Raw genomic sequence first — 13,173 nt, 5'->3', positions numbered from 1 at the left:
GATGATAACCACAAACAATCAAACAAAAACTAACATTATATTTTGTTACTCAAAGTGGATTGAAACTGAAATCAAAGATGTATAATTAATGATTATTTAGGAGGGTCGCTGTGAATGATGAAAAACTGAAAATCAAACAAATTGGAGGGTCGTTGTCGTCGAGAGTTGAATTGGTCGTCTGGTCTGATGGTGTTGGATTCCACACTCGATAGCTGTTGAAGGGGAGAATGGCGGGACTTAGAAGGCTGAAGGGGCAACTGAACGTACACCGGGGGGGGGGGGGTAGTCATGTATTATTTTCATTAATATTTAGATTTTATATGTTAATTGGGTTATTAACCTACGTTTTATATGAAATTTTGGGCTTCTCTATAATACAATTTTTTGGCCATTGATTTAACTGGGTTTAATATTTAGTTATTTATATGATTTCTTTAAGCATTCTTTTGAAAATAAAGGTTATTTACTAAAAGACTTTAAACTAAATTTTTCACGATCAGTGGGTTCAAAATAAATTTGAAATGATAACGGGTTTGCTTGTCGAAAAAGAATGAGTTCGTGCGTTAATACAATACTATACGTGTGTGTGTGTGTATATGAAACCGAAAATAGATTGTGTTCTGGTTAGCTTCACCGCTGATGGAGAGTGATGAACCCATGATTTTCTTCCAACCCATGTTGAGTTTTTCGTTACTCGGATATCTCGTAACTTTATGTACGAATTTTTAGTTCTAGTAAGCTCTAGTCACATAAATGAGGCTTTTGAAGTGATCATGACCATGGAAAAGTGATACACGTTTCAATAACCATGTAGAAAGAATAACCAAAGTACTTAATCAAAGTTGATACTTTTTTTTCACTATGTTTCTCGATTGCGATTTGTATAGATTTATCTTTTCAAAGTAAGTTAAAATTTCAAGGCTCTCATTCAAAGATCCATAAGGTTAATCAAAAACTGTAATATGCATAACATATAAAAGATAAAACTGGTGATAGAGATAGCCTAAGTTGATCGCGGACATGGATGAAGAATCCCTTATTTAGGAATTAGGTAATCAATGGCGAGCCAACCTTTCATATCCATACACCCCCTCTCCTCGGCGGAGTCACATCACTGCCACGTTGACTGACATGAGGGCTCTTACTTATTTTTCAATTAAAAACGTGTAATGGTTAAAATATCTAACAAATTTAAGAACAATCTTGAACTATCAACATAGTAGCCTAGCATTTGCCATTTGAAAATCTTCCAGTTATCTTTTATGCTTCAATGTTAAAGTAATCATCAATTTCATTATCATACATGGCGTTTTCGAAACCCATACATTGTTCATGAGATCAATTCTTCTATAGAATTGCACCTACTTGTAAATGGTGTATAAATTGTATACTCTATTTTTAAAATAAACTAAAAAATATTACTCTGTGTTTGTTAATTCCAAATTTAAATGGTATTAAAAAGTGGATATAAGACAAAGTCACACGAGCACTTTATTATATTTTACACTATATTTATAATTCAAGCAAGATATTAAATGTTTCCACGACATCTTAGATGAGGAGCTTCTTTATGCTTAAATACATGTATATATATTTTCACATCTCTTAATCAACTTCAAAGGTTATAAAAACGAGTTAGACAATAAAAGAGCATTTGACCCAATGGTATCTGATGGTGTAATAGATCAACACGTGCTGCATACTTTAAACCTTGGATGTCTATAGTACAAATCTCATATTATAAGGTCAATGGTTCAAATCTCACACTAATAGATCGGGTGGTTTTATGAGTAAAATATTAAATATTAGCCGTTAAAAAAACGAGTTTAAACATTTATTTTGAAGTGAACATTTTATAGGGGGGTAAAACGTCAAACCCAGAAACTAAAAGTCAGTTTTGTACTTTGTTCCAAATTTGAAAGAATCATTTCGTAGTTAATAACGATGTTCATCTACGATCGATTTTAATTCTCAAAATTATTTAAAATAATAATAATAAAAAAAAACTGTAAATTTGTTGATGAGTTGACTCAAACCCCAAATCATTCAGGTAATTTTGAGTAAAATATGTAAACCGACCCATTTTGTAAACCAAAGCTTATGATATAATCAAAATGATGGATTTTATGTATAAGACTAACCTCGGTTTAACCGAAACTAGTCCAAACCGGAAACCAAACTTTTGTTTACTAGTTTTGTTAAAATAGTTGTTTAAACATGTTTATTGCTATATTTGAGTTTCAAAAATCATTTTTACAAGTTCTTTGATATTAAGCATATGGAATCCATCTATGAACTCGTTGGGAGATGGAAACCGAACTAAACCGAAACTTTTGCTTAAAAGACTTGTAGTTAACTTTTAGTTGTAAAATTTAAGTTTTCTTCATTTATAAACCAATATACAAGTTCTATGATATTTGGGCATGTAGAAACCATGTATGAACTATTTATGAGATGGAGACCGAACCAAACCGAACTATACCGACTTTTACTCGCTTAAGACACACAAGTGTGTTTTTAGCTATCAGGACTTGTATATTTCTTTAAAAATAGTTTACAAAATGATTTTAATTATTTTCTTAAGTACTTGGAATTGTTGGATCCAACTTGATCTCATCACATAGTTTGGACCGACAAAACCGAACACTCGCTTAACGTGCGTTGTTAGTTCTAAACAATAGATCTATATACTTGGTTAAGTGTTAGTATATTTTAATGAGTTATCTCATAACAATTAATATGTTGGAAAGTTGACTTTGGGTTTGACCATTTGTCAAGACCCGAATCGACAACCCGAACACTCGTTAAAAACCCGTTTTAGTATCTTTGTCCCAAAGGAACTTGTATTTTAGCATTTTTCCCACCTTATTACTTATCATTGGTTAAGTAAATATTAAGGTTGGATACTTTAACCCGGTTTCGAGCAAACTTACATTTTTAAAGGATTGTTATTATAAATTCTTAAATAGTTACATTTTAAACCTTGAACTTTAATTGTTTACTTTTTGCAACAATTATTTTATTTAAAGATCTTCAAGACAACCATTCTAAATCCAAGATTTTATTGTCATTTAGGCCTTGCTCGTTAAACTTCATCCATCCGGTTATTCATCTTTTACCGATCAAGTTTTATACTTGAACGTGAGTAACTTCATACCCCGTTTTCTATCTTTTGTTTTGGGGTGACATTTCATACTTATTCAAATAAAATGCTTTATACTTGAGTCTTAAACCACAAACGTTGTTGTATACTTTACTTGAATAATTGCTCGATTTGGTGTTCTATGCTTATATGCCTATGTGTTTATCGCTTTCGGTTGGTGGAATCTATAAATCCTAGACTACTTGGCATCCCCTTGTAGCAATGTGTCGTTAACGTAATGCAATTAACGATATTCTATTAAATCCTAGACTACTTGGCAATCCCTTGTAGCTAGGTGGCGCTAACGTAATTCTATTAGCGATTGTCAATTTATCCAAGTTTATAGCTATTATTTATGGTTTTGTATACTAGTTTTGTGGCTTTTCATACTATATATCTATTGTTCAAACTTATGAATTGCTCACCAACCTTTGTGTTGACAACTTTATTTTATGAAATGTTACAGGTTTGCATCTAGGTTGATTATGGAGTTCGGTGAAGCAAATGACAACTTTACTTTATTGTTCATGAGATCAATTCTTCTATAGAATTGCACCTACTTGTAAATGGTGTATAAATTGTATACTCTATTTTTAAAATAAACTAAAAAATATTACTCTGTGTTTGTTAATTCCAAATTTAAATGGTATTAAAAAGTGGATTTAAGACAAAGTCACACGAGCACTTTATTATATTTTACACTATATTTATAATTCAAGCAAGATATTAAATGTTTCCACGACATCTTAGATGAGGAGCTTCTTTATGCTTAAATACATGTATATATATTTTCACATCTCTTAATCAACTTCAAAGGTTATAAAAACGAGTTAGACAATAAAAGAGCATTTGACCCAATGGTATCTGATGGTGTAATAGATCAACACGTGCTGCATACTTTAAACCTTGGATGTCTATAGTACAAATCTCATATTATAAGGTCAATGGTTCAAATCTCACACTAATAGATCGGGTGGTTTTATGAGTAAAATATTAAATATTAGCCGTTAAAAAAACGAGTTTAAACATTTATTTTGAAGTGACAACATTTTATAGGGGGGTAAAACGTCAAACCCAGAAACTAAAAGTCAGTTTTGTACTTTGTTCCAAACTTGAAAGAATCATTTCGTAGTTAATAACGATGTTCATCTACGATCGATTTTAATTCTCAAAATTATTTAAAATAATAATAATAAAAAAAAAACTGTAAATTTGTTGATGAGTTGACTCAAACCCCAAATCATTCAGGTAATTTTGATTTGTCACTTTTAGTTACTTAATTACAGTTTGTTTGTTTATTATTAGGGTTTATTAAACCCTACGATCATCTGTAACAATTTGTGATTTGATCGTAACTGATTCAACTTTGTTTGTTTAATTATTGTGTATTAGGGTTTACTCTGTGTAGCTGATTGTTTTAATTAAGATGGTATTGGTATTGGCAATTGGGGATATGCATATCCCACATAGGGCACCTGATCTGCCTGCAAAGTTTAAATCTATGCTTGTTCCTGGCAAGATTCAGCATATTATTTGCATCGGTAACCTCTGTATCAAGGTGAGTTATAACTTACTTACTCTTGACTGTATTTTTATTTCGGCTAATGTGATCTGTTGTTTGAGGGTATTGGGATGATCTGTGTTTGATTTTATTATTAGTTTTAGAGTAAATATGATAAGCATTTTAGGATTTTGAAAACATTTGCTTTATTCTAAACCCTGTTATAATTTATTCAAATGTGATTGGTTCTTTGAGCATATTGAGTATTTGAGTTAGTTTACCTTTTAAGTTATTTTCTTATTTGCTTGTAAGATGATTATTAGACTGTTTGTTGACGAACTTAGTGATGAACGCCTGAATAATCTTAGAGTCGTGTAAGACACTTTTAGATCGAATTGTTTTGGTGGTTTATCTGAAAGTTTGACAAGAACTTGGTATGCGAATTGTGGGAATTTAGAAAGTCAGAAGATCAGAGCGTAATAGACCAAATGAACGGGATAATCCTTTTGCAGATTAGGCTTGGTAAAATGGTACTGTCTTTGGTACTTTCCATGTGAATTTCGAATTTCATTAGAATCCGCTTAATTTTGACTTATAACATTGATGTGACAAAATCCGAAAATTCATTTTTGTATTGAATTTTCAACACAGCCAAGGGCATTGCCCCCTTGGAACCCGACGTCATAATAAACTAAAACAAGCGTGCACCCCTGCACCTCCTGACTTGTTTATTCTTTATTATGATTTACGTTGGTCGACAAGTCAATCTCATTACAATAAAATATCCAACACTGTTTAACACTGAACTAGTTGATGTTTATATTTGTAAACTGGTAATGTGTTTTTTGCATTTGTTCTTGTTTCTGAAGTTGGCACTTCAGTTATCATGTTCACCTACTTTTTTATCTGCATATCGTATCATAATCCTTTCTTTGATTTGCGTAATGCTACGTTTACCTAGTAGTGCTTACGCTGCAAGTTAATATATGTTCGTCAGATTGCAAATCTGTCACATTCTTTCTGTTTACTTTATCGTGCTTTATGGAAAATCATTGAAAATAAGCCGTTTGTGTATTGTACTAAACTACTATTGTGCATGCGTGAGCAGCTGTGAGTTGTACCAAACCTTAATATGTTCGGTTTATACTTTATATGTCTCCGTGAGCAGGAAGTTCATGATTATCTGAAGAGCCTGTGTCCTAGTTTGCATATAACTCGAGGTGAATATGATGAAGATTCTCGCTATCCAGAGACCAAAACAATTACTATAGGCCAATTCAAGCTTGGATTGTGTCATGGCCATCAGGTTAGCCATGTCACCTTCAACTTGACCACTATCAGTTACTGATATTATGACCTTAAATAGTATCCTCAATATTTATGTAACATGGTGACATCATACTCTGTTTAGGTTGTTCCATGGGGGGATTTGGATTCATTAGCCATGCTTCAAAGACAGTTAGATGTTGACATCTTGGTTAGTGGACATACGCATCAGTTCAAGGCTTACAAACACGAGGCTGGAGTGGTCATAAACCCTGGTTCAGCCACTGGTGCATACAGCAGCATCACATATGACGTGAACCCTAGTTTTGTGCTGATGGACATTGATGGCTTACGGGTTGTGGTCTATGTTTATGAACTCATTGATGGAGAAGTGAAAGTGGACAAGATTGATTTCAAGAAAACATCCACAGCCACTATATAATAATATATCATTCACTGGTTGTTGTCCTTTTGCTGTTTCTGTTGCTAACTTTGTTAGGCTTTCATTTGGTTTTCTTTCTATGTTAAGCTTTTTTCTGAACCTTATTTCATTGTGTATGTGGTATGCTCCTTTGTTACTCCTTTTGTATGGAAGTTAAAGTTATAAATGAATGATGATTTTCGGGTTTGGATTTTCTATGGTTGGTTAAGTTATTAGATTTGGATGTTTTGATTGTGTAGTTTACTTGGCTCGGTTTCAGGGGTTGCAATGAGCGGGTATGGGACATGTTTCACTAATCCTCACTTCATACTTTTTATGTTGCATTCTCGTTGGGTACTAGTCGCACATTACCTATCAGGTTCACATGCATATCCATTAAGATGCACATTACCTGAAATACGATCTTAAACTCACCTTTGAAAGCGGCTTGAAGTGAAAAACTTTAAATTGTATTCATAACAATTTCATAAATTAATAATTTCAAATTCTTACAAATTAAAAATACTTGTTTTTAAGATTACATAATCTATACTATATAATAAATAAAACATTCTTATTGCCACATGTCATAATCATATTAATTCTTACAAAATTTTCCCTTCTCTCTCTCATATTAAATACATTTATCTTTATTATAAATAATTTTGTATTTTAAATTTTCATTCATCTCTCATATTAAATACATTTTTTTTTCTTTTCAATCATTCAAACTCTTAAAAGACAAATTAACTTTTGAAGTATTCTCAGTGTTTATGTTAATTCAAACAACTGATTTTTTAACCGGTTAAAGTATCAAACATGGTTCAACTCAAAACAATTTATTATTAGAATGAGTTTCGATCCACGGGTTGGTTTAAAAAAGTAACCATTTACAACATTTTTTTAAATTTTCTATTTAATCAACCCATCATTTATTTTAAGTTCATCATATTAAAAATCCACAAAAATATAAAAACTATACTACATGTTTTGGTTTTTCATGCTGTAAAGACAACAACTTACATTTGGAATACAAATGTTAAACGTTAACACACTGTTAATCAGACGATGAATTGACTTTTATATCCTTATATTCTTCATATGGTATCTATCAGACATAAAATTATACGTTATAATAAAATATTAGTTTCTTGACTTTTTAAATAACCTCAAAATATAAAGTTGTTAAGTCATAGATTAGTTCTAAAAGCTGATGTTGAATTGATGCTGATTAAAATATTAACTAGAAAATTAGTCTATGCAATGAAATTAAGCTACATGTGAAAATACAATATGATAACCATGCTATAGAAGCCGAAATCATATCCGGAAATAATATTGGAACTCACAATTTTATTTTATTTTTATTAAATCCTACACCTTTAGATAAAAGTACTAATGTTAGAGTGAAATTTTTACTTAATTTTTGTTTGGAATGAAGATTAACAAAAGCGAATGTCAATCATTGTAGATTGTTGGTTTGTTTTTTAGACAATTTGTTTGAACTCATGACCAGTTATTTGTTGCATTATCTAGAGTTAAAATCAGAAACAATGTGAAACTACTAAGTTTTGAAAAAACAAGTAAGTTTACAAATAAAACTACAAATATTGTGTATCAAGAAATATTTAGAGATTTATAAATTTTCTATTTCCATATTGTATAGTGTGTAATTTATTATACCATATAATATATTTTTATATCTGTTGAACATATTTTTTTGTATGTCACGTTATGTTATTGTTTAAATAAATTTATTTATTCTAACTCGTGTGTTACACGGGTAGCTAACCTAGTATATTAAAATATTTTGGTTTGTTGTAGGTAAAAGGGGGTCATCAAGTAACACATAATATTAATTACCATGCCCGCCTTGTGTAATTGTATCTGTAGTTTTTATTAAGACTAGTCTCATACTCAGTCTCATACCATAATGTATTTCCCGAATGTTTTGAGTTTGAAGTTTTTTTTAACACCCATATACCTAACAAAAAAATATCAACTTAGATGGGTTATTTAATTTTTTAAATAATGTTTTCTTTTGACAAAAGGGTTAAAATGGGTTTGGTACTTAGGTTGATCCCACGCCACCTCCTTTTCGTCTTCTAGCATTTTGTAAGTAGTTCGTGTACGCGTTACCAATTCAACAAATTTAATAAACCCAAGTTGACCTTTCTTTTGGTAAATTAGTCAAAAGTTACTCTAGACTTTTGGGGCTTAGGATGTTCTCTATCCATGTCCTATTTGGTGATATGAGATTTACCAACCATGGATAGAAAAAATTAAACCGGACGAATTCTTTAAAAGAAAAAGACCCGGATGAGGTAATAACAAGTTACACCTAGACTTGTCTCAAAAAATTTCGCGACCTCCTTATCTCTACATCAACCTCTAGTTCCCAACATGATACGTACTGGTCCCTTAGAATCTATTCCCGCCTAAACCCATGTTATCAAACAAGCGGGAACAGTTTAAACAGAAATTAGTGGGGCAGTTTTGTTCTAGAACCGTCAATTAGGTTTAGTATTAATAGGGTTATCTTTGTTTTATTATATATGGATGTTTATGTTAATTAGTAATTAGAATTAGGGTTCTTCAACCTTGTAATTGGGGATAAAGCCTATCTCGTATGTGGCTATTATCTTAATTTCAGTACTTTAGAATTCTGGTTTCTATCACAACACTTTTGCTCCTATATGACTCAAGGATTCTAGCCCACCCGGGTTAATCACCACTTTGATGAGGTGGTTCTCTTCTGACTCTATAGCCGGATCAGGCGACTTTATCCAATTTGGATATTTTAAAACATTCTTCATCTGAAGAAATATGGTGTAACTTGAGAGTTTTAGGAATTTTTCATGTCGTTAGCAACCTCATTATATGTCAAGGAACAAGTAGTGTATTCATCTACCTACATTGGGTTTTCGTAGCAACAATGGTGCCAGCCATTGTGGGATGTTAGTCTACGGGCTCTGTGACTACAAACATAAGCTTATAATGTGTAGAACATACAAATGGTGTTTTGTTACCCTCTGCACAGCATGGACAGTGCAATGACAAAGGACAACCAATTGGCCAATCATGTAAAAGAAAGTTATGTATCACAATCACACAAAAACATATCAAAACAACACAAACAAAGTTTAGGTTCATAACTATACATTTAAAACACTGCCTGACTATAACACCCTCCCTCCTTAAACACAAAGAAAATGATCACAACAAACACCAGTTATTTCTTAATGCCTAGCATAACAAAATAACCACCACACCCAAGTTGCTGCAACTGATAGGTCTCTCCAACTGAATCCTGCAATCACCTCCTCCACCCTGCCTGGACCACTTTTTCTAAAACAATACACGTATAACGTAATTAATTTTTAATCAAATTTAAGTAACAATAATTTCAATACTAGCTTGCTTACCATCTCTAGGTGTAACCTGGGACTTGTTAGGTTTAGTCCCTCCTTTGCCATTGGCATGTAACGGCTTCTGAACACGTGGGGAATGCAGCATCACCTTACCAGTGGAGGATGGTAGAGATTGTCGCCTGGTTAAACCATCTTCACCGCCTTCTTCTGCCGCCCTTGCCGCTGCTTGCACTCTAAGTTTGGCCTTTGCTGACTCAGTGGCCGCCATGTAGCTTGGCAAGGTGGGTGTGTTATGTGACACACTCTCATGATATTCTTGTTTTGCTGGTAATGATTTTCTTCTCCTTGCTTTTTGATTTTCCTTCCCATTTGACTCCACATTTGTAGCAGGTGGTTCGGGTTCATGCTTCCCATTCGTTTCTAGGGATGGTGGCTCGACTGGAGGTTGATCAAGTTGTTTATCATCTGGAGCTTGAACTTGAACAGGGGATTCAACTGGCTCGGCCTTGGGCTCAGGCTTAATTTCAGGCTCAGGCTCAGGCACAGTCACAGGCTCAGGCTGTTTAGCACTCTCAACATGTGAACCGTTTAATGAACCATTGTTTTTCGCTGGAAATTCTGGAGTAGGGGAGATTGAAACTTTATTCAAACCGGGTGAAGTCTTTTCAGGGTCTAATTCTGATTTCTCAGGTGGTTTGGAGGTGGATACAGATATTTTTCTTAAGCTGCGTTTGACTTTTTCAAGTTCGGTAAGAGATTGTTCTTGACCTTGACCAGAGTCTGCTTGGTGGTTGACTTTTCTCACGGTGCGCATTGATTTTTCGTTTTCTGAGGAATTTGAGAGATGATTATTATCATTGTTTGCTGCAGTAATTCTGCGGACACTTCTTTTTGGTCTCCCAATTCCGGTATCAGTTTCTTCAGTTTGTGATTTAGTCTGCTTTCTTTTAGGTTTTGCATCAAGAGGTTGTTTTGGTTGGGGCAGTGGGACCCAGAAGTTTAAAGATGACCAACGTGTGAGCCAGCTTCTCACTGAATTTGGATCCACTGGTTCGTACTGGATGGTTAATGGCATGGTAGTGTGAGATGAAGCAACAAGCTACAATAAAAAACAAATCATCAGTAATGATAGTAATATATATACATTAAGAATTTATGACAACATATATATTAGTATATTACCTTAGTAGCAAACACATTTGTTGATAGCTTCTCTACACGGAGGGATGTTCTAAGTAAGTCTGCTGGTTTCTTAACCTAATGAAACAAGAATAAGGAAAGGTCAAAGATTGGGAATGCAAAAGTCAAAATCATCTGATTAAGATAAAAATACAAAGAACTCTTAAGTTATTGAGTAGAAGAAAAATAATAAAGAAAAAGACATTACCACAGATTCTTTTGGAGTGTGTTTTATAACCAGTTGACCATTAGAAAGCCTGACCTTTCGGCCACGAGCTAAAGCCTGGAACTCAACAATTGCACGCATGCAGCTCAAAGTAGCAATAGCTTGTCTCCTAACTAAGTGGCCACGAACTAGGGCTTGAAGCCTTATGATGCCCTTGAGGGCCCAAAATGCTCTCCGGGCCTTCATAAATAATGTCAAGAGACAATAAGACATGGGTTGATATTGCATAACTATAAAAAAATATGGAATATAAGCAGTAAGATATAAAACAAGAGGCACATGTTGATGCCAATCTTAACATGCCCAACAACATACAACACACAATCTTCATGATGCAAAACTATTGCAGCAGAACCGCACTGCTGTTTGAAATGTATTAATCTTTATTCACATCTTTAATAAGAATAATAAGTAGAAAAATGTAAATTAAACTTAGCCCATTTCCTAAATGAACTCGACCCCCCCCCCCCCAACCCACCCACCCACCCTGACATACCCTTGTCATCATAAGCTTTTGTCTGTCATTGAGATTGCATTTCTACCTTAACAGCTATTGTGTTACAAAACTGAAATGAGAATTACAGCTAAAATTCTCATAAAATATCTAAATCATGTTTCCTTAAAACAATTTTAAAAGTACTATTCAAACAAAGTGGGAAGCATATCTTTTTACAGTGTCCTAAAGTTCAGTGACAAAAAAACGTAAACTCGATTCTGAAAATGTAGAACCTCATATAAAATGTAGATCCTTCTTTTATGTAAATGCATCATTAAGTAGCTGCTCAGTGCTCACTACATGTGATTACTGTATTGACACCACTACTAACTAGGAAGCAGAACTACAATTTACAAAATAAAGAATAGAAATATATGGGATTCGTATGATATGGCATTGATGCTAGAGAGAATGATATCCTCTACAATGCAGCTTAAGTGCTCCCACAAATTCAAAAAGATACCAGCAATAATCACTCATGGTAATAATGATATCATGAATTGCCATTTTCCAATCAAATGAAGTTCTAAGAAAATTAATCCCTAAATAACATCAATTTAAACCCTAAACATTCAGCATATTCTGTTGAAAAACAAAACTAATCAAGCAAATAATATTACCAGGTAACCCCTGAAAACTGCTTGCACTTTTCTGGCAGCCTGCTCAAGCTTGATTAACTCCTCACCAATAACAGCATTTAACTCCACGGGATTTCTCACATCTTCAGCTGCATCAGGCATTAAGCTGGCACTGGAGCTCTTTTCCAATTCTGTACGCTCTCCACTTGAAATAATGACAGGGCGCACTGGGCTGGAGATAACCATAGAATCAGTATCATAATCCTTTGCTGTTGCCTTACCAGATGCCTTAATTTCTGAGGTAACATCCTTCAAGAAATAACATGACATCAGTATGAAATCATTGCTTACTTTGTCAATCACAAAAAAAATTTAACAATAATAAATAAAACAGTTTATATACGTTCTGTGTTATGAAAATCCATATGAGAAACACTAGGTATTTGATGTAAATATATCGTATGTGTTGAAACAATTGATGTGCATAACTTACTTTTGAGAGATTAGATTTTGATGACTTCTTCCCAAAAAGCACAGTCTTGATCCACTTTCCAGGAGACTTCCCCATTGTCAGCTGTTAAGACACTGCTAGAAACAATCCGCCTTTAAATTCTCTGCATAATCCAAAAAAATAACCTTTCAACGAAGCTACATGTAATCAAACCAGACGCGCGTATAATTAAACATAGTATTCCTAGTTCCAAGTTCCTACACATACACCGACTCAAAATTTAATAAAAACCAACGGTCACTGTATGATTCAATTTCATTTTGCATCACCATTTACAACTAACATAATCAATCGGCGACGCTAATCTCCACTTACGTTCCAAATCCAAAACAATTCCAGTTAAAATTCCAAACAGAAGCTTTAAATGATAAAGAATCTCCTTGAGTAATGTTACCAAGCCACACCACCGACAAAGACAAGAGGAATCTAAGCATTTCCAGCTACAATTAGATCTGCTAAAAACAGATTTAACAAACCCTAGC

General features: G+C 33.5%; 2 protein-coding genes across 3 annotated transcripts; one reads left to right on the top strand and one right to left on the bottom strand.

The window, feature by feature from the left end:
- The first annotated feature begins 4,329 nt into the window (after positions 1-4,329).
- On the top strand, positions 4,330-6,366 carry LOC143603083 (vacuolar protein sorting-associated protein 29-like). Of its 2 annotated transcripts, XM_077079995.1 has the most exons (4): positions 4,330-4,390; positions 4,535-4,700; positions 5,812-5,949; positions 6,055-6,366. In XM_077079995.1, exons 2-4 carry the CDS (start codon positions 4,569-4,571, stop codon positions 6,349-6,351), a joined length of 567 nt encoding a protein of 188 aa, XP_076936110.1. In that variant the 5' UTR covers positions 4,330-4,390; positions 4,535-4,568; the 3' UTR covers positions 6,352-6,366. The 2 variants fall into 2 exon arrangements, with proteins under 2 accessions (XP_076936110.1, XP_076936109.1); XM_077079994.1 differs by lacking the exon at positions 4,330-4,390 and having other exon boundaries at positions 4,471-4,700.
- A 3,018-nt stretch (positions 6,367-9,384) lies between these two features.
- On the bottom strand, positions 9,385-12,819 carry LOC143603081 (protein IQ-DOMAIN 30-like). The gene is made up of 6 exons (XM_077079993.1): positions 12,674-12,819; positions 12,223-12,489; positions 11,089-11,286; positions 10,884-10,958; positions 9,756-10,800; positions 9,385-9,678 (listed from the first exon to the last, which is right to left on the bottom strand). Exons 1-6 carry the CDS (start codon positions 12,746-12,748, stop codon positions 9,647-9,649), a joined length of 1,692 nt encoding a protein of 563 aa, XP_076936108.1. The 5' UTR covers positions 12,749-12,819; the 3' UTR covers positions 9,385-9,646.
- Positions 12,820-13,173: the final 354 nt, after the last annotated feature.

This window comes from Bidens hawaiensis, unplaced genomic scaffold, assembly GCF_021521415.1.
Source record: "Bidens hawaiensis isolate Kalapana, Puna unplaced genomic scaffold, B.hawaiensis_p1.1 tig00060563_1, whole genome shotgun sequence".
NCBI lineage: Eukaryota > Viridiplantae > Streptophyta > Magnoliopsida > Asterales > Asteraceae > Bidens > Bidens hawaiensis.
The sequence above is the reverse complement of the archived record's forward strand: the minus strand, read 5'-3'. Positions and strand labels throughout refer to the sequence as shown.

Bases quoted from the DNA above. Each gene is read 5' to 3' on its own strand.
- LOC143603083 (XM_077079995.1), top strand. From the start codon at position 4,569: ATGGTATTGGTATTGGCAATTGGGGATATGCATATCCCACATAGGGCA. The intron at 4,701-5,811 runs GTGAGTTATAAC...CTCCGTGAGCAG, and splicing joins TCGGTAACCTCTGTATCAAG to GAAGTTCATGATTATCTGAA. The intron at 5,950-6,054 runs GTTAGCCATGTC...TACTCTGTTTAG, and splicing joins GATTGTGTCATGGCCATCAG to GTTGTTCCATGGGGGGATTT.
- LOC143603081 (XM_077079993.1), bottom strand. From the start codon at position 12,748: ATGGGGAAGTCTCCTGGAAAGTGGATCAAGACTGTGCTTTTTGGGAAG. The intron at 10,959-11,088 runs GTAATGTCTTTT...TTGTTTCATTAG, and splicing joins ACACTCCAAAAGAATCTGTG to GTTAAGAAACCAGCAGACTT. The intron at 9,679-9,755 runs GTAAGCAAGCTA...GTATTGTTTTAG, and splicing joins CCAGGTTACACCTAGAGATG to AAAAAGTGGTCCAGGCAGGG.